Below are 21,438 nucleotides of genomic sequence, written 5' to 3' on the forward strand. Positions count from 1 at the left end.
CCGATTCACATCTCGATATTGGCAAGGTTTTCATGAAAGTATGGGTACAAAATTACATTTCAGCACCGCCTACCACCCCCAAACGGATGGTCAGTCCGAGCGGACCATTCAAACACTTATCGACATGCTGCGAGCATGTGTAATAGACTTCGGGGGAAGCTGGGATGACCACTTGCCGTTAGTGGAATTTTCATACAACAACAGCTACCACAACGGTATTCGAATGGCACCGTATGAATTGTTGTATGGAAGAAAGTGTAGAACTCCAATTTGTTGGGGAGAGGTGGGACAGAGAGAAATCGCACCCAACGAGGTGGTGGCTAAAACTAACGAGAAGATCGATCTTGTGCGAGCCCGTTTGAAAGCGGCTCAAGATCGACAAAAGGCCTATGCAGATCAAAGGAGACGACCCATCGAATTTCAAGTAGGTGATTATGTGTTATTAAAGGTTTCCCCGTGGAAAGGTATAATCCGTTTCCGTAAGCGAGGAAAGCTAGGTCCTCGCTACATAGGACCTTTCAAGATTGTGGCCCGGGTTGGGGAGGTAGCATATCGGTTGGAATTACCGTCAACTTTGGATGGAATACATGACACATTCCATGTGTCACAATTGAGAAAGTGTTTAGCGGATGAGACGGCATATGTGCCCCTTGACGATATTGAGTTGGATGAAAAATTGAATTACATTGAGAGGCCGATAGCTATCAAGGATTCCAAGGTAACACACCTTCGGAACAAAACCATAAAGCAAGTCTTGGTGCAATGGCAACATCGGAAAGGATCAGACCTTACGTGGGAGCTAGAAGATGAGATGAAGAAGCTTTACCCGACATTATTTGGTACGTATTAACGTTTCGGGGACGAAACCTCTTTTAAGGGGGGTAGACTTGTAACACCCCAAAATATGTAATTTATTTATATTACTTAAAAGTCTAGTCATGTTATATTTAACCTAGTTAAGCATTTATGCTAGTAACTTGATTAGAAGGAAGGTTTATGACTAATAAACAAATTAAGTAAGTTTAGGGATCAAACTTGTTAAAAAGGAATGAAAGTTTTAAATTAAAACAAATAAAAGAAAAGGGAAAACAAAAACCACACACCTGGTGTGTACGTGGGATCGATCAAGAGCAGGAGGGGGCAAGACCAAACCCTAACTTCACAAATCCTCCAAAAACAGAAGGGAATTTAGAGTTTTAGTGAATGCATGAGCCCTAATTCGAGTAATCTAAGCTTGTTCAACCCTTGGTAAGTCGAAATTTCTGTTTTGGATGAATGGTAGGAAGTGGGGTTTAACCCAATCGTGAATTTGTGTGGAAGTCTTGTGTAATTGTGAGTAGGAATTCATAATAGAATGAGGATTTTGCTTAATTTTGATTGTTTGGATGATTAGGGTTCATACCCACTTGTTGTAGGAAAAAGGTAGACATGATGAATTATGATGACATGTTTATGGAGGTGAATTGATATATAATCTAAATGTGATAGAGAAAATTAGATTAGTTAGGATAGTGTAGAATGAAAGAAATTCATGAACTTGATTGATTCTTGTTAGATTATAAGGTGAATAAGTAAGGTTATGCAATAAATACTTGTACTTTGTGCTTTGTTAATAATGTGCACATCAAGTGTTTGAGAAAATGCCTCAATGAAAAATGCTAGTCATATAAGCCATAAACTTGTGTGATTTGAACATGTTTGTGAAGCATGAGTAAATTGAATGATGTTTTATCAATTGATATGTGTAATGTGCATGAAGCATGAATTAAAAGAATGAATGGTTATATGTAGGCGTTAAAGAAGAAAGTTCGAGTCAAGTGAAGCAACAAGGGGATCTAGACCGAGGTACGTTACTTGTACAATTTGGGGTTTACTTTAGATATGTGTTTGTCCATATTTGTACTAAATTGTATCAAGCATGGTTAAGATATATGATTGGACCTTTCTCTTGAATGGGTCGGATAATGAAATTGTAAGACTAGAAAGATGGGTATGAAGTTTCGTTGGAACTCACTACCGTGTAAGTATGAAAGAATGTAACTTAGTATAAGATTTGTATGTCCCGTTTATTTTAAGTTCGTAAGGTAATTTCTTGAGTAAAGAAGGAACCCTCGTTCTAATATGTTTTGATGTTGTGATCATGTAGGTAAATCTCATGTCTAGTTATCAAGCTTGCCCGGATCGAACACACCTCAAGCCCGTCAAGCGCTCCGCATTTTGTATAAAGTCGATGTCAAATTACCTAGTTACTTATGTTTATGTTTTGTACTTAAACTAGTTTGGTCATGGTTGTCTTTTGAAAAGTTGTCGTAGGTGCGTACATACTTGATGGTTTTCGAAACTAAGGACAGGTCATCTTTTGTTGTGTATGTCATGTCTTTGAATGTTTGTGTATAGTTGAATGAAGTTTGTTTATGAAAAACAGGGTATCGCCCGTTTACCAACGGGCCATGCCCAAATTTTGTTAGAAAAGTATGCTGTCATTTATTAAATTTAAAAGGAAAAATTCTGGTCGTTACAGCTTGTCTCTACCATCCAAGATCTTGCCATTATAAACCTCACACATGTTGTTCAATAACACATCAAATATTGCCCTGCCTGTAGAACAGTTAGAACAGTTTACAACACTTCTAGATAATATATTATGCAAGATAGTTAGAACAGTTTACAACATACCAGAGAAATATGACCTAGACCAATGCAGTGGTGGGATTTTGGACAACCATAGGTGGGCCTCCTTGTTGAAAGCCTTCAGTTCATCCATTGTAATCTGAAATTCAGGAACAGTTGTTGCACATGCACACTTCCAAAGCATTTCCTTGTACAGATTCCCTTTAAAAGTGACTTTCATATTCTCATGAATATGCCTCAAACAGTATCTGTGTTCAGCATTGGGATACAACTTGTTAACAGCTTGAAGTATACCCTGTTCAATTCAAGAAGTTAGTATATGAGTTGATACAAATGCAAAGTATACAACATTACTAAACATACCTCCTGTCTATCAGATACAAATGTGAAGTTTGAGTTTCTGTGCAGATCCAGATCATCTCCTAACAGTTCTAGAAACCAAGTCCAGGAGTTGATGTTTTCAGCCTCTACAATTGCATAGCATACAGGGTATATTCCATTGTTAGGGTCTATACCCACAGCACTCAGTATTTGACCTGGGAATGGTCCCTTCATGAATGCACCATCCAGCCCCAACAGATCCCTCCCAATGGCCTTAAAACCCTGTTTTAAGGCACCCAAACATACATATATCCTTTTAAACTTTCTAGTTGTTTCCCTATGATCAGAAGGTGGTTCAACCTCTAACCTAACAGTAGAACCTGGATTCTTATCTTTCAGCTCAAGAATGTAGTCTCTTAGCAAAGCATACTGTGAGATGTAGTCTCCTTCAACATGTTTCTTTGCTTTTATCTTTGCCCTGTATGCCTTCTGCTTAGAAACACCAACTGCATATCTTCTCTGGAACTGTTCTTGCACAGCAGTAACTGGAATATTAGGATTTTCTTCAATTTGTTCTATCATTTGTTCAGACAAGAAGGTGTCTGTGCAAGCCCTAATTTTTCTAGATTGACAGCATTTATGTTCACTTATGTATGTTTTGACCATCCAAGATTCAGTACCACTAACTTTAGATATTAACAAAGCCCAAGGACATAAATATTCCTCAGGTTTTGTCTTCTTCCCCCTTCCACCAACATTTACCACTTCAGCCCCCTCCTTGTCTTTGTTGTTCACATCAGCCCCCTCCTTGTCTTTGTTGTTCACATCAGCCCCCTCCTTGTTTTTTTTTTGTTTACTTTAGAACCCCTGATATTACCTTTTCCTTTACCTTTCACATCTGCCACCTTTTGTTTCCCTTTTCCTTTACCTTTCACATCTGCCACCTTTTGTTTCCCTTTTCCTTTACCTTGCACATCTGCCACTTTTTCTTTCCCTCTTCTGCTTCTTTGAGTATCAATATGGACACCATTATCATCAATCTCAAAATCTGGTAGCATGCCATGACAAACTGCCCTTACCCTTGTATTATCATCCTTCACAATCTTAATACACCTCCTATTTTCAACATCATACTTGTTAATCAGCCTCTTGCCTTCTTTTTTGGTACTAAATACCTGGCCTAAGTAAAAGTTTGCCAAGTTTTCATGTTCCTTTCTAATGGTTCTTAGGTGGTGTCTCCTAAGGCTAGTCTCAACATCATCAGAATCTGAGCCACTTGGAAACTTATCATTGTCTAACACTTCATCTCCCAAATCTATATCTTGATGATTGCCTGCCATATTGTCTTCTATTTCTAAATCAATGTTCAACCTATAATCTGTCATATCAACCTCAGGATCTACCATGGCATTATCCTCATCAACAATAAAATCACTATCACTATCATTCTCTTCACTACCTTCATCTTCTTGATCCTCTTCTTCCTGATCATGCACACTATCCTGGGAAACCTCCTGATCTTGTACATTATCCTGGGGAACCTCCTGATCTTGCACATTATCCTGGGCAACCTCATGTTCATGCACATTATCTTGATGTTCCTGTTCATGCACATTATCTTGATGTTCCTGTTCATGCACATTATCCTCCAGGAAATCATCGAAATCAAAGTCACCAATATCAGCTTCTTCCAGCACACTACTTGACTGTCCACCTACATCTGATTGTCCAAACACACCTGATTGTCCACCTACACTACTTGACTGCCCCAACATACTTGATTGTCCATCCTCACTAGAATGGTTGCCTACACTTTTAAAGACTATTGATGCTGGGACAAGAGCATAAGGTCCAGGATCATCTATCTCTTCTATAGTAAGAGGGTTCAGAGGTTTTACTGGTGGGTTGAAATACTCCTTTATGTTAGTTAACCATGCGTGGTATACAACTCAATTAGCTTATGCTCTTCAACATGTGCAGAGAACCTTAAAACATCACTGTCAGTGCCTAACTCCTCAATACCATTATCCATATCTTTTTTAGGGTTAAGGTAATGGTATATTATATGATCATTCACAGAATAACCTAACTCATTAATCATTAAGGACACCTCATGGACAGAGAACAAATCGATATCAATTAGGTCAACGTAGTTAATCCTACCTCCAACATAAGTGCGACCAGGAGGATGTGTTAACCTACCACCATGATGAATCCGAAAGGAGAAAAGATTAGGGAATCCTTCTGCATTATTCAACAATTTCGAGCTTGATCAGTAACGTAATGTAGAAAATTATAAGTTTATAGAAAGAAATCTAGGATTCATTACCGTATAGCTGCATCACTTCATCATGATCAACTCCTTCTCGTATGTACCAAGTCTCCGATTGAGACATGGTTCTGTTTCGTCGTGGAAATCGTCGATGCAATCGGTGAAGAAACCTAAGGGGCGAGTTGAGCAATTGGGGGAACAATGGTGGGTGAAATTGGGGTTTAGGGTTTTTAGAAGATATGACTGTAATTAGTAGGTGGTAGGTAGAATGACATTAATGCCCTCATGTGCTTCTCACGTGACCTGATTTAACTGGTAAAACAAACAAGGTTTAGGGTAAAGGACATAACCTGAATGGTTTTTCAAACATTAAGGATGTTTTCTGAGGTTATTAAAGATAAAGGACATAATTTGATATATTAGACATACATAAAGGACGAACTTTGAAATTTACTCTATATTAAATAAATTGATGAGTCTAAAGCACTTTTAAACTTTAATTATTTTGAACGAAAAAAAAAAGTATTATAAAAATAAATTATAAACTTATTTCACAACTTTATTTAATGTTATTATAATTTTTCTATAATAAGTGAAGTAATTAATATTTATACTATATTAAATTTTTGTGAACTTGATCAGTCAAAATACATTGAATTTTAAAAGATTTTGAACCAACTTAAATGCTATTGCCTACTAATATAATATTGGGGGATGGGGAACCTATCTGCTGAACACCTGGATCCGAAAAAGAAAACAATAACGGATAGTGATGATACTCCAGTGGTCTGTCAGTGGTCTAAATTTGCTGTTAAAAAAGGATGGGACTCTTAACTATGTATTACACACAAATACATATATGAGTTGATCTGATAAAATGAAATTAACGAAAATACAACAAAACATGTGATGAGTCCAGTGGCGGAGCTTGACCAAAAGTTTTAAGGGGGCGTAAAATGTTGGAACCCAATTTTTTTTTCCTATCGTTATGTTTCGGGTTAGGTCGGCTATCTATTCGGGTCAGGTCAAATAACAATAGTTCCAAATAAAACTAAAAAATTTCATTTCATTATTCAAAGGACTCATTCTTACACATAAAAACTTGTGATTAAGTTTATTGTGTGGTAGGTAATTTAGGGTTAAACAACTAAGAGTTAAAATATATTTACAAAACTACCCATCACTCATATACAAAGTGGTAACAAACTTTGCTTTAATTTATATATTGTATAAATATTTAGGATATACAAAGTGATAACAAACTTTACTTTAATTTATATATTGTATAAATATTTAGGAAAAATAATTGGGAGGACGCGATCCTATACAATTTTTTTAAATTTTCAGACGAAAAATCGGAACCTATACACTTCTAACCGAAACATTGGGATGGGCGGGTACACCCCCGGGCAACAACTAACCTTCTGCCCTTGGTGATGACATAATTATAAAGGGTATTAATCCCATAGTGGAGTTAGTGTATATTTTTCTTTTAGAAGTTTTTACTTATCCACATCTATGTAGGTATATTTTTATGATTATTTGAGTATTTACATACCTACACATGTGTATTATAAATGATATCAACATGTTGTTCAACCTACGAATATACGGGTACGGGTAGTGCTTGTGGGTTGGCGGATCAAACCCTGTGCAAACATGAAATTTGACACGAACCCAAACACATTAAGGATATTCACGAGTTCACACAGATACCACTAACATTCACATTTATGCGTTAATAATGCATATTTAATCTTATTTTTATTGTAATCTTATTACAAAAATTTCAATTTTTAAAATTCAGGATGTTACATAAATATTTAATGTTAGTACGTACGTTTTGTCTAAAATGTATGCCATTTGAGAGAAACACACTCAAAACTCCCCATTTTTCAAAGCGTTGAAAATAAGTATGTTTGTTACAAAGAATTTTTTTTCTCTGTTAAAAAAAGGATGGGACTCTTAACTATGTATTACACACAAATACATATATGAGTTGATCTGATAAAATGAAATTAACGAAAATACAACAAAACATGTGATGACATAATTATAAAGGGTATTAATCCCATAGTGGAGTTAGTGTAAATTTTTCTTTTAGAAGTTTTTACTTATCCACATCTATGTAGGTATATTTTTATGATTATTTGAGTATTTACATACCTACACATGTGTATTATAAATGATATCAACATGTTGTTCAATCTACGAATATACGGGTACGGGTAGTGCTTGTGGGTTGGTGGATCAAACCCTGTGCAAACATGAAATTTGACACGAACCTAAACACATTAAGGATATTCACGAGTTCACACAGATACCACTAACATTCACATTTATGCGTTAATAATGCATATTTAATCTTATTTTTATTGTAATCTTATTACAAAAATTTCAATTTTTAAAATTCAGGATGTTACATAAATATTTAATGTTAGTACGTACGTTTTGTCTATAAATGTATGCCATTTGAGAGAAACACACTCAAAACTCCCCATTTTTCAAAGCGTTGAAAATAAGTATGTTTGTTACAAAGAAACTTTTTTCTGTTTTTATTATATTAACTTGCTTTCTTATAGCACCGTCTCAGTCTCAATACAGAAATTGCTATTACTTTAAGTGGACAATTAACTTCTATGATGGAGTCCAAGATTCACCAATTGATGTTCATGTGAAATCAAAAGACGATGATCTTGGGCATCACACCATCACTTACGATCATGGGTGGCCTTTCGGATTTTGTGAGCAATTCTTTGAAAGAACTCTTTTTTGGGGACATTTCACTCTTGGATCCCAGTTTGTAAGTTTCAATGTTTTTGACAAAGAAATAGCAAAAATTATTGGTCGGAATATTTCAGCCAACAACATGGTTCACTGGCTATTGAAACAAGATGGATATTATTTGTCACCAGAATTTAAACCATATGATGATCCAGCTTGGATGTTTAGAGGACATTGGCAGTAAGAAATATTTGAAGTTGTTTTTCTAATAATTATATTATAATAAAATTATATTAATGCTGTGTTTGTTAATGACAATAATTTTCGATTTATTGTGTTTTGAATTCATTATGCAAACAACCAAGGAACCACCACCAACCCCAACTTTTTTATTTTATAATGACCTGAATCGAACAAAACAATAAAAACAATAATTGACGAACAACTTCAAATTCATTTTCTATGTTGTTATTTGTTAGACCACCCGTAGTGGGGCGTTTTTTTAAAAAAAAAATTAAAAAAAAAAACGCCCAGAAACGCCCCCCACACCATTACGGTAGGCGTTATTTTAAAAAAAAACTCAGAAATTGAACTTTGGCGTTATTATTAAAACGCTCAAATGAAAAGGAAGGGACCAATGGGAGAGGGAGAGTGTGCTTTTTCTCTTGCATGTGTGAGTGTGCTTTTTGTTTTGCATGTGTCAGCATTTTGACCAGCCAATTAGAGTGTTTGCTTTTTTAATTTTTTTTTTGTTTAATGATTGGAAGGGGCATTATCCCCACTACACCACTTTATGCTATAATGCCCCATGCTGACTGGGTTGTCACGTGTCGGATAATGCCCCATGGTAGGGGCATTATAAGTTGTTACCACTACACATGGTCTTAGGCGTGCATCATTTAGGGTATCAAAATTAGCTCACTTTAAAGTCATCAATACTTAAGTCAAAATGAATTTCTTTGGAAACCTAATTTAATCTTTTGTTTTCTCAATCAAATTAGTTATTAGACCATGTGTAGTGGTTTAGTCAAATAATGCCCTCATCATGGAGTATTATTCGACACGTGGCAGTCCAGTCAACATGGGGTGTTATTGCAAAAGTGGTGTAGTGGGAATAATGCTCAAATAATGCATCTTCCAATCATTAAACAAAAAAAAAAAAAAACTAGTTACTCATTGGCCAGTCAAACCCAGTCAACCCTTCTACAATCCATTTTAGGCGTTTTCTTAATCACGCCAATACAATTTTTTTTTTCAAAAATAACCCCTCAAAACGCCCTATGTAATGAAGGGGGGGGGGGGAGGCTTTTTTTTTTTTTTGAAAATAATGCCCAAAAACCGCCCCACTACGGGTGTTCTTATGTTAACTAGTACATTTTTTTACTTTTCACCTTAGATAAAGTATACAATTGTTAATATATATATATATATTTTTTTTATAATTGTAACTCATAAGTTAGAAATATAACCTCGTATATACTATTTGTATTAATTATAGAAAATAGTAAAAGATCTATTTAATTTAATGTTATATAATTATATTTAGTAAATTGTATCTCATTGTGTTAATAGTTATAGCAAGTTAGTAACTATACCAGTGGCGAATCTAGAATTTTTAATTAAGGGTGTAAAAGTAGTTAAAAATGGATGGGTTATAACAGGTCGAGTTAAAACACATCAAGTACCAAATACATAAAACCATAGCTTAAAAGTTTCGTGGTCAAATCAAAAAAGCGAAAAACATTACTATTTCCTATTGTGTTAGAAATTAGTATATATACTCGTGACATTCTCATGCGCTTCACTGCGAGCCTTTGGTCATTATCAGTCTGGTTTATCACAGTATCAGTACGATACCGACACTCGGCATAGCAATCGTTGTCAATTGACACGTTTTTTACATCGATTGAAAACCCATAAAAACGAATATCTGTACCGGTACCGGTGTTGTTTGGTTAGCATCAGTCCGTTACGATACTGGTATCGTACAAACACTCGGTATAGCTTACGATACCAAAAAAATACTTTATTGTGAATATTACTTTGTGGTCAACATCGTACAAACACTCGATATAGCTTACGATACCAAAAAAAAGCCTTTATTGTTAATATTACTTTGTGGTCAACGAATTTTATACCGCCACGTCGAGAATTCTATAAAATGAATACGGTACCGTTACCGATGTTGTTTGGTCGGTATATGTTCAGTTTGTGACGATAAAAAAATCAACTATACATGCCCCGTTCGAATAGCGATGTTGTTTGGTCGGTATAAGTTCGGTTTGTGATGGTAAATAAAATCCAGTATATATGACTCGTTCGAATACCGGTGTTGTTTGGTCTGTATATGTTTGGTTTGTGATGATACTATATATGACCAATTCGAATGGAACTTTTATCGAATCGTACATAATAATAGCCCCATGATCACGTTAATAATAAAAAAAAAACTATACCGATATTATACGAGACCGGCACCGATGTTGTTCAGACAGTATATTAAAAGTTAAAATTAAAGAAATATGTTTAAGGTTAAAAGTAAATCTAAATCTAATCTAATCTAAATCTTAATAAAACATTTCAATAATGCCACATGACATTATATCCATTAATTTAGGAATAATTTTAAATATTATCAGTTAAATATTAATTTAATATCTATTGTTATATATATATATATATATATATATATAGATATATATATATATATATAGAGAGAGAGAGAAAGTATATCTTACATTACGGCTTAACGTACTTCACGTACAACAACGTGCGTGATTTGTTCTATAACATGTGTGATTAATGTTTTCAATATGCGTGATTATTGTGTTTCAACATGCGTGATTTTGGATTTTTGAGTTATAACGTGCGTGATTTTAAAATGAACGTGCGTAATTACATGTCGTACGTGATGTACATTAAGCCGTAATGTACGTTAACCTTCCTCTCTCTCTCTCTCTCTATATATATATATATATATATATATTACGTTTCCTATATTACGTTTCAATAAAAAAATAATTAAGAATACGGGCCATCCACAAATAAAGTGTAAAAGTATTTATAATTATAAGAATACGAACATTATTTATATGTAATATTACTAAATATAACATGGCAAAAGATCAAATACAAATAATCTTAACATACTAAACATACAAATTGAAGGAAAACTCAAAAAGACAAGGTGGCATTTTTGTAATTACCACCAACTATCAAAGTTACTATACAAATGCGAACTCAACCAAAAATACCTAAAAAACACAATTTGTTGGTGCATCCGTCTGTCGACTTCGTCTTGTATCAAGTCTTGTACTTAGAATGTTAGATCAGGGCACATAGTTCGAGATAATAGGTAATTCCGCATGAAAGGGTAATTCCGCTTGAAAGTAACATTAATGTAATTCCACACGGAATTAGATTCCGCTTGGAATCTAATTTCGTTTAGGATAGTTTCAAACGGAATTAGTTCCCTATATATACCCCTTCAAGCGAAATCAGTTTAGAACTTTCCGGTTTCAGTGCCGAACTGCTGCCGAAGTGTCGTCTCGCTGTAAATTGTTATCAAATCAATAATATCTACAGTTAATGAGTATATCTTGCTGAATTCACCTCAATACGACTGTTTCCGCCTTTCGTATTGAGTATAAACTCTTCTGAACGACTCGTTTGGGTCCGTAAACGATCCTACAAGTGGTATCAGAGCACAGGAGGAAGAGTTCATACCAATTCAGCTGCAAATTCTGATTTCTACACCTTCTTTTTCACAATTAACAAATTTTCACGGTCAAAATGCTTTGAATTTCATACATCATGTGCACATTAGTGTTTTAACAAACCCTAGAAAGTTTCAGAACTAAAAACGACTTAAAAATTGATCAATTTCACAATTTTCAGTTCGAGATGATGACGTCAGCATAATTCCGCACGAAATTAGGGGGTAATCTCGTTTCAAAAGTTAATTACGTTTGAAAGTTCATACGGAATTAGCTAATTCCGCATTAGTTGGTGATTTCGTTTGAAAGGCTTCAAACGAAATTAGTAATTTCATTTCAAAGGTGTAATTTCGTTTGGTAGGTCCACGCGGAATTAGTAATTTCGCTTGAAATTTCTGATCTCGTTTGATAATTCCGCACGGAATTAGAATTCCGTTTGAAAAGGTGCAACCTCAAACGAAATTAGGGTAATTTCGTTTGAAGGATAATTTCGTTTGAAGTGTCTGATTTTGTGAACTTTGAAATCCGAAGCATGGAAGAGGAATTTTATAACGCCTTTGCTACCCCGATTACTATTACTCAGCAGGCAATGTTGGAAAACGAAACGGGGACTATGCAAAAACCGCCTAAGCTCATGAACATTGAGGAGTATAAAGGTTGGGAAGGACGTTTTGAAAACTGGGTTCAAGCAAATTATTTGGATGCTTGGGAATGTGTTGAAAGGAAATATGTTAGACCATTGATGATAACGAAGAGGAGATTGCAATTAAAGATATGAGTGCTGATGATAGAAAGAAATACAAAAATGAAAAAATAATGTTAAGTCTACTACAACAAGCTGTGAAAGAAGATATCTTGGTTTTATTGCAACATAATGGAAGTGCTTATTCGATTTGGAAAGCTTTAAAATCAAAGTTTGTTGGAAGTCAAGAGATGGTTAAAAACAAAAAGTCACTTTTGAAGAAAGAGTTTGACCTGTTTTGTGGTTTGAAAAATGAAAGCACAAAGCAAATTATTGAAAGATATTGCAATTTGTTAATGAACATGAAGAGATTGAGCATCACTAAAGATAATGAGGAGTTGATCGAAAAGCTAGCTGATGCATTGCCACACGAGAGTTGGGGCACATATCTCATGATGTTAAGGAACAAGAAAGGGTTTAGCAGTCTGACACTGAGCAAGTTCATTGAAAAAATTGAAGCTCAAGAGATGGAACAACGAAAGATTTCAAGAATGAAAGATTTTGACGGTGAACAAGACATTGGTCTTTATTACAAAGGTGGTGTCAGTGATAAAACCACCAACATGTCACCAAAGGTTGAAACTGCATTCAATGCCAAGAGTTCATCTGGAAGTTCATCCAAAGGATCAAACAGCAACACAAGTTTTTCATCATATCCATCATTTGATCCGAATGTTTTAGCAACAAAGAATGGAAAGAAGCTACAATGCAATATTACTAAATCTTGAGAATGATCAGGAATATTCTGAAGAAGTTGCAAAAAGCCACATGTCGTTGTTAGGGACTGTGTTAGAGTCCTATGGAAGTTTAGTGGCAGGTCGGATCGGGAATCCAATGTTGACAAAAGAGGATTACGATCAAATAGATGCTGAAGAGATGGAATTGATGGATATAAAATGGTGTTTGGCAAGTGTGCTGAGGAGAGCCGAAAAGTTTAAACAAATTACGGGAAGAGATGATTTTCGTGATGCGAATGTTTCCACTTTAGGCTTTGATAAATCTAAAGTCACTTGTTTTCGTTGCAGGGAAAAAGGACACTTCAAGAGAGAATGCAAAAACCGCGAAGCAAGTGGAGCTCAAAATCCCTTTGGAAACAATGATTACTATCGGAAATCGATTTATCATCAAGTTGCTCAACAGCCACATCAACAACAACTGCAAACTGCTCATGGCAGGAAGGAGATTAAAGAATCATCAAAGAGAGCTTGTCTGGTGAATCAAGAAGATATAAAATCATCAACAGGATTCAGTTGGGACAAGTATGTTTCAGCTGACAACAAAGCATGCCTGATCAATCAAGATGATGAAAAGTTGCCAGAAGGCTTTAGCTGGGATAATTTCAATTGGGATGATTATGATCCGAACAAAACTTCAAGTCACAAAGCTTTTGTTGCTCGAATTGAAGAAGATAGTGATGATGATAATGATTATTATGCAAAAATGATGGAAAAGCTCTTGAAAATGATGGAAGAAAGCGATAGTGATGATGAGAAAGTTAAAAAGAAAAAGAAGAAAGTTAAAACACCAGTCAGTAGTGATGATGAAGATGTTCCGGTGATCAAAAGAAAAGTAAAAGAAGTTCCGGTTTTTAAAATTGATGAAGGTGCTGATGCAAGAAAGATTCCAGCGAATTGTGAAACTTGTGAGATCATAAAAAAGAAAAACAACGAATTGATTAACAACATGAACAGGTTGAAAGAATCTTATGATGTGCTGAACAAAGCTATGAATATGTACAATGAAACAAGCGATGAACATGCAACAGCAATGAAGACTCTTCAAGGAGCGTTCATGACGAAACAGAAAATTGTGAACAATTACATCGAGAAGTGTGCTGCTCTGGAACAAAAAATTGGAAACTCAAAGAATTGAAACAGAAAGAGTTAATCGTTTGTTAAAAAGTTACTCATGTACTTCTTATGTCATTGACATGATTTATCCAATGGTGGAAGGCATGAAGGCTTTTGAAGAAGAAACCTCGGAAGAAAAGACATCTGAAAAGAAGAAGGACACGAAAGTGAAAGTTTCTGGTAAGAAACAAGGTTTCAGTTACAACAAGTGTCCACCCCCGCTTGAAAATGGTTATTCACCAAGAAATCCAAATTCAGAAAGAGTCAAAAAGGCAACCAACTTAAAGTGGGAGTCTGAACCATTAGTTAATCTGCCAGAAAATATTGATGTCACGTTCATATCGTCTGACACTGATCAACAATCTCAATTGATGAAGAAAGTGGTGGATCATGTGTTAGATAACGATGAAACACAGGAGTCAAAGTCGGAGTCTATGTTAGAGTCAAAGTCTGAGTCCAGCACTCCGAGTCAAACCGTCAAACAGGGCAAAAGAGTTTATAATAAAGAATTCTTGTTATCAAAATCTAATTTGAATGACGAACCAATCAAAGTGGCATATACTTTGAATGATTCTGACAAATTATATTCTGATGAGGAATTTCCAATAAGAGGTGTTAAACCTGAAATGATAAAAAAGGTTTTCAAACTAACATAAAGTAATATTTATGAAATAAAAGATGGAAATCTTTCTGAAAAACCTAAAAAATACACCTCAAGAGTTAAACAAAGAGAAAACAAGAAAAAAGGTTACGGTTTTGGTTCTGGTTTTCAAAAGAAACCAAACCATAACGGTAATTTCAAAAAGAAAGGTTTAGGATTTATACCACCAGAAAATCATAAAAATGAGAAAATTTATAAACCAAAAACAATATTTGTTTCAGGTGCAAGCTCGGAAGAAGAGATGAAAAGTTCTTTCTGGAAGCAGACCAACAGAGAATTCCTTACTAAGAAGAAGCAAGATGAAATAAGGAATGAAGCTTTTCAGAAGAAAGAAACGAGAACCTGTTTCCAATGCAACACAACTGGACATATTGCTAAGGATTATTCCAAGGTAATTCATTCAAAACAGGAAGTATCTCGTAAACTGAAAGAAAAGATGGTTGAAAATGAATCACCAACCAAACCGTTTATTGTTTTCAAAAATTCAAAGTTTGAAGTTGGTGAATGTTCAAAGAGGTTTTATAAGAAAAAAGCGTACTTGATTTATCTTTCCTACAAGTGGTATTTTCTTGATATTATCATATCTTATTTTTACAAGTGGTAGAAAGGGGTTTGTTCTTACAAGAAGTTAATCAAGGTCATTAACTTGAAGTTGATTTAACTGTCATTTAAATGATTGGAAAACAATGTGATGAATTGAAACCCCAACCTACAAGTGGTTTAAAAATCAACAAAACTTATTTTCTGGAAAAACCATCTTGATTGAAACAAACTTAAGTGTTTTGAAATCATAATGGGAAAATAGTTTGTTGTCAGGGGGAGTTCTGATTGTTTATGCCAAGTGGATGGAGATTTGAAGCTTGATACATCAGTTTGTCACATTCTTGTACAGTTTGTTTTGTTTCAAATTTTCCCAGAAAATCAAAATTGAGATATATTTTGATTTTAGGGGGAGTAAAAATTTTTAGAAATTTCGAAAATTTGAAAAATCTAAAAACATGATAAAACTAGAAAAAGCCAAAAATATTGAAAAATTCAAAAATGAGTTTGGTTGTGAAAAGAGTGTTGGTGCACTGATGTCTGTTAACTTCGTCTTTATCGAGTCTTGTATTGTATTAGATAGATCAGGGCATGCAACACGAGAAATCAAGTTTGTAGGTAATTCCGCTTGGAATGGTAATATCGCTTGAACATATAATACCGCTTGAGTTAATTCCACACGGAATTAAGTCTCGTTTGGTATGTTTCAAGCGGAATTAACCGCCTATAAATACCTGATGTAACCCTGTCATTTGAAACGGAATTAGAACATTGTTTTCAGAGCCGAGGTGCTGCTGGTTTGTCATTTGAATTGTAAAAGCTCTGGAAATCAGTAAAAGAAGCTAATTAGAAAGTATCAAGCTGTGTTACGTCGATTTCATTGATTTCGCCTTTGATTTTGATGTTGAACTCTTCGGGTTGACTCGTTAGGGTCACATGACGAAAGATCTTTAGGAAAAATTGAGAGTGAAATGTGTGGGTAGTGCTGAGATAGTCAAAAACAAAAAGAAACTGTTAAGAAAGAGTTTGATTTATTTGGCTGTTTGAAAAATGAATTTGTTTCCAAGATGATTGAAAGATTCGGGCATCTGAAGATGGAGCTTGCAAGACATAACATCATATACACTCAAGAAGAGTTGGTTGACAAATTGTTTGATTCACTACCTAATGAGCAAGATTGGCAGTACTTTGCCTTGATGCTAAAAAACACAATCAAGTTAGAAGATTTGACAGTGGATCTGCTTATTGAAAGACTGGAAAGCCATGAATTAGAGATCAAGAAATCCAGCAAAGTCAACAACTCATCTTATCAGCAGAATGTGGAGCTGTATTACAGAGGTAGTATGATCCCAAAGACTGCATTTCCTAAGACAGCCTTTTCAGCAGAAAGCTCAAACACAATGAATCAAGAAACTCCTAGCAGTGGCTATCATGGTGGTTCTTCGTCAAATACTTCAAATCAATCTGCATCAAAGAATCTATTTCAATGCAACATTGCTGTGGATCTGAAGAATGGTCAGAATTTTAGTGAAGAATCTGCCAAACAACAGATGGTGTTTTTAGCGTCTGTGTTAGAATCGTACGAAAGTCTCGTTGCAGGAAAGATAGGTAACACCAACCTAACAAAGGAAGATTACGATCAGATCGACCCTGAGGAGATGGAGTTGATTGATATAAGGTGGTGTATGGCGAGTGCAGTGAGAAGAGCGTAGCGATTCATGGAGATTACTGGAAGACAGTCTATTGGTGGACCTTCTACCAAGTTAGGCTTTGAAAAGTCAAAAGTCACGTGCTTTAAATGTAAACAAAAAGGTCATCTTAAGCGTGAGTGCCGAAATGCTTACACTGATGATACTGCAAATCCTTTTCGAGAAGATTACTACCAAAGAGCAATTTATCATCAAAATAAAGCAGAACCTCCCAGGATGAAGGAGATAGAGGAGGCACCCAAAGAAAAATCCAAGGCACTTGCTGTTTTTCATGATGATGAAGGTTATGATTGGAGTGATGTTTTGCCTGAAGAAGATGCGGTTGGATATGCCTTTACAGCAGCAAAGATTGTTCCTTTTAAAGATAACAGATCTGAAGAAGTGAAGTATGTGAACAGGAAGGCAACAACTCAATTCATGAAAGGCAAAATCTATCGTACATGGATGGAAGCAAAGAAAGCAAAGCGATGGGATCCTGATAGAGAATGTTATCTCGATCCTAATGGAAACATAGCTGTTGATCCAGATACTGTTGATGTTGAAGTTCTCACCAAACAACTTGCTGAAGAAGAAGAAGCCAGACAGAGAGAATGGTGGGGAGGAGGAGAAGCTGATGAGAAAAAGAAAGAGACAGAAAAAGAACTGCAGCCAAAGAAGATTGATGATGGAATTATTGATACGTCACAAGAATTCACTGCTGAAAACTTGAAGAAGATGGCTGACAAAGTTCTAGTTGCAAAAGAACTAGAGGTAGTTTCTGGTTCTGGATCTGAGTCCAAAAACAAGGTCAGTTCAAATGATACACATGAGTCAGGTAAGAAAGTTAAATCTGAGAACGACTGCAAAAATTGCATGAAAGAGTGCAAAGTTTGTAGTACAAATGCTTACCTCAGTGGTAAGAAGGTTGAAGAACTGACTAGTAGAGTCAGAAGTGTTGAAGATCAGATCTTAAACCGTGATAAATTGTTAAAAGCTTCGAATGACAAATTGAAAGAATTAACTAAGAAAATCGAAAACGATAAAAATGACGTAGAAAGAATTAGGAAAGAAAATGAAAAATTGATTCTTGAAAATCGTCAAATTTAAGAAAAGTTTGAAAAACTAAAACGAACGGTAAAAGATTCTGATGAAAGAAATGGTAAAACAGTCAAAGAAAATCTTCAGCTGACCGGTGTTCTTAGAGTTAAATAAGAGCAAATCAACCAACAGTTGGATGAGATTGCTAATCTGAAGCTTCAAGTTCAAGAAGCTAAAATTGAAAATGAGCGCATTAATCTGAAATTAACCAGTTACAACTCCGCAAGCTTTGTTTTACAACACATTGTTCCCAAACCCATCGGGAAAAACAAAGCAGGCGAAGATGTTTTTTCCGGATGGAACAGGGGTGGGGTATCATCAAGTTCCACCACCAGTTTTAAACAATTATTCAAAGAAACAATCAGGGCTGGTTAATGATGAAGATGTTCATGAAGTGAAACTTCCGGACACGATTGATGTCACATTCACTTCATCTTCTGATGAAGATAGTGTCCAATCTGAAGTTGTGAAAAGTGTGGTTGAAAATATTTTAAAGTCTGAAAATGACACTACTGAGGAAGACGAATGTTTCTTGGACAAATACATTCTGAAACCAAAATCCAAAAACAACTTAAATGAAGAATCTACTCTTGTCATGTACAAGATGTCGGGATCGGATAAGCTGTATTCGGATTCTGAGTTTCCACTGGAGAATGTTAATGTTGCTAAATTGACAAATGTGTTCAAATTGGTTGAAATTAATCTGTCTGAAGTAGAAGGTTTAAATCAGACAAAGAGGAAAATGAATTTTGAAAAAGATAAAGCTTACTACAAGAAGCCTGTTGTTCCACCGCGTTTTAATAACAACAATCAAAACAAATGGTCGGGTGGATATCAGGGTGGTAAGAATTATCAGAAAAAGAATGTTCAAAACAGAAGGTTTGCTGAGAAAAAGGTGTTTGTGAAAAGTTCAAGTTCGAGTTCACTTTCTGATGAAGAATCTAAATTTTTTTCAAAATCAAACAAAGAGTTCTTTGAGAAGAAGGCCTCACAGCCTCAGTCTGAAAGCACAAGTCGGGTAGTTGACACCCAAACATGCTTCAAATGCAATCAAGTTGGATATATTGCATGAAAGTGTAACAACTTGAAGCCTAAGACTGAAATTTTTGAGATTCAGAAAAGGAAAGTTGATGTGAAAGGAAAAGCTCCAATGGTTGTTGAGCAAAAGGTTTTGAAAAACGAAAACATCAAAGTCAAAACTGAACCTGTTAAAAATGTGGTAACTAAAAATGACAAGTTTTACAAACGGGTTGCATCATCTCAACAAACATGGAAGCCAAAAGTTGTTGAAAAGAAAACAATTTCTCCAAAACCAAAGGTTTCTGAGATGGAAAAACAATCATCTTCTATCACACCAGTAAAGATGAATGTTCCTTTGGATTACTATGAGAAACTTGAACCGCGAGAGATTACTACTTCTGAAAAGAAAAATGTTCAAAAGAAAGACCAATCATCTGGTCAACCTCCGAAACAAGATTTCTTTTTATATAAAGAGGTTGAGATTGGGTCTGAAGAAAACTTGAAAATGAATGATAAAAATTTTCCACCATTGATCACCAAAAGAATTGTCATTAATGTTGAGTTACATGAGTCAAAAGAGGCTTGGGTAACATCAAAATCTAACTAAGAGTTTGTGATTTGTGCAGGAGCTTCCGAGATCCGTTTCACGATGGATTATGGATAGTGGAGCTTCTCGGCACATGACGGGGAAGAAAACCCTGTTGTACGGTGTTCGTGGTTTTAATGGAGGTTATGTGGGATTCGCAAGAAATCAAGGAGGTAGGATAGTTGGAGAAGGAACGCTATCAAATGGCATTGTTACGTTTGAAAGAGTTAATTACATTGCTAAGCTTGAGAATAATCTTCTGAGTATTTCTCAGATCTGTGATAGGACGTATACAACGCACTTCACAGACAAAGAATGTTTGATCCTGAAACCAGGTTTTGTTGTTCCCAAAGAATGGATTATCATGAGAGCACCAAGAGTCAATGATCTGTACGTGTTGGACATGAGCGTAGCAACTACAACCACGGGTCAGGCTCATTGTTTCATGTCTAGAGCAACAGAAAAAGAATCACAACTGTGGCACCGAAAGATGGGTCATATACATTTGCGAAAAATGAATCATCTGGTGCACAATGATTTGGTTACTGGTGTTCATGTGAAAGGTTTTCATCTTGAGGGTGAGTGCATTAGCTGCATCAAAGGAAAGCAAAAGAAGAAATCTCACCCTGGGAAGAAAGAAAATTCAACCTCAAGACCTTTAGAGAGACTCCATATGGATTTGTTTGGTCTAGTGAACGTCAAAAGCATTACTGGGGATCTCTATTGTCTTGTAGTCACAGACGATTATTCAAGATTTTTGTGGGTATCTTTTCTGAAGTCTAAAGATGAGACGTTTGATAGTTTGATGGCGTTATTAAGAAAGATTGTAAGCTTGTACCAAGCACGAATCAGAAGAATCAGAAGTGACAATGGTACTGAGTTTAAGAATAGCAAGATGGAAGAGTATTGTGATGAGAGTGGTATACTGCAAGAATTTAGTGCTCCTTACACTCTGCAGCAAAAGGGAGTAGCAGAACGAAAGAATAGGACACTAACTGAAACGGTTAGAACGATGCTTGCTGATTCAAAGCTACCAATCAACTTTTGGGCAGAAGCAGTGTCAGCCGCTTGCTATACACTCAACCGGGTTCTCACTGTAAAGAAATTCAACAAGACATGTTTCAAGCTGATCAATAACCGTAAACCGAACCTGAAGTATTTAGAACCGTTTGGGTCTCCCTGCACAGTTCTAGTGCCTTTTGGGAAGTTTGGTGCAAGGAAAATTGAGAGAATATTTGTGGGTTATTCAAGTTCATTAAAGCGAGTCTTCGTTCCAAGCTTGAAGCGGATTATTGAAGCACACAATGTTGAGTGTCAAGGCTATACGATGCCACCGAAGAATCCAGACGACTCATGGCGTTTTAACTACGATACTCTGTGGGATTCGTTTGACATGGAAGAAGAAGAACCAGAGTTCTTTGATGAGTTGGATATTCTGAGAGAGTTTGACTTATCAGAAGAAAGGTTCCCAGCCGAGTCTTCAAGGCGTCAAAGGCACACTTCAAATGACGATGAAGCAGGTCCAAGCAATGCTGGAGAACATGATGGTATTCAACAAAATGAAGTTGCTCATGATAATCAGACGGCAG

At 35.6% G+C, this 21,438-nt stretch overlaps 1 protein-coding gene and 1 long non-coding RNA gene across 2 annotated transcripts; one reads left to right on the forward strand and one right to left on the reverse strand.

The window, feature by feature from the left end:
* The first annotated feature begins 1,109 nt into the window (after nucleotides 1-1,109).
* Nucleotides 1,110-2,346, forward strand: LOC110934736. The gene is made up of 3 exons (XR_002588586.2): nucleotides 1,110-1,248; nucleotides 1,792-1,845; nucleotides 2,147-2,346. It is a non-coding gene; the product is annotated as an uncharacterized LOC110934736 (long non-coding RNA).
* A 2,533-nt stretch (nucleotides 2,347-4,879) lies between these two features.
* Nucleotides 4,880-5,351, reverse strand: LOC118491500. The gene is made up of 2 exons (XM_035989326.1): nucleotides 5,282-5,351; nucleotides 4,880-5,196 (listed from the first exon to the last, which is right to left on the reverse strand). Exons 1-2 carry the CDS (start codon nucleotides 5,346-5,348, stop codon nucleotides 4,880-4,882), a joined length of 384 nt encoding a protein of 127 aa, XP_035845219.1. The 5' UTR covers nucleotides 5,349-5,351.
* Between the last annotated feature and the right edge of the window lie 16,087 nt (nucleotides 5,352-21,438).

The sequence above is a fragment of the Helianthus annuus genome, chromosome 4 (genome assembly GCF_002127325.2).
Source record: "Helianthus annuus cultivar XRQ/B chromosome 4, HanXRQr2.0-SUNRISE, whole genome shotgun sequence".
Lineage (NCBI taxonomy): Eukaryota > Viridiplantae > Streptophyta > Magnoliopsida > Asterales > Asteraceae > Helianthus > Helianthus annuus.

What these genes read in the sequence shown, in the direction of transcription:
- LOC118491500 (XM_035989326.1), bottom strand. Translation starts at nt 5,348, where the DNA reads ATGTCTCAATCGGAGACTTGGTACATACGAGAAGGAGTTGATCATGAT. An exon ending in TGAAGTGATGCAGCTATACG is followed by an intron (nt 5,197 to 5,281) that starts GTAATGAATCCT and finishes TGAATAATGCAG; the next exon opens with AAGGATTCCCTAATCTTTTC.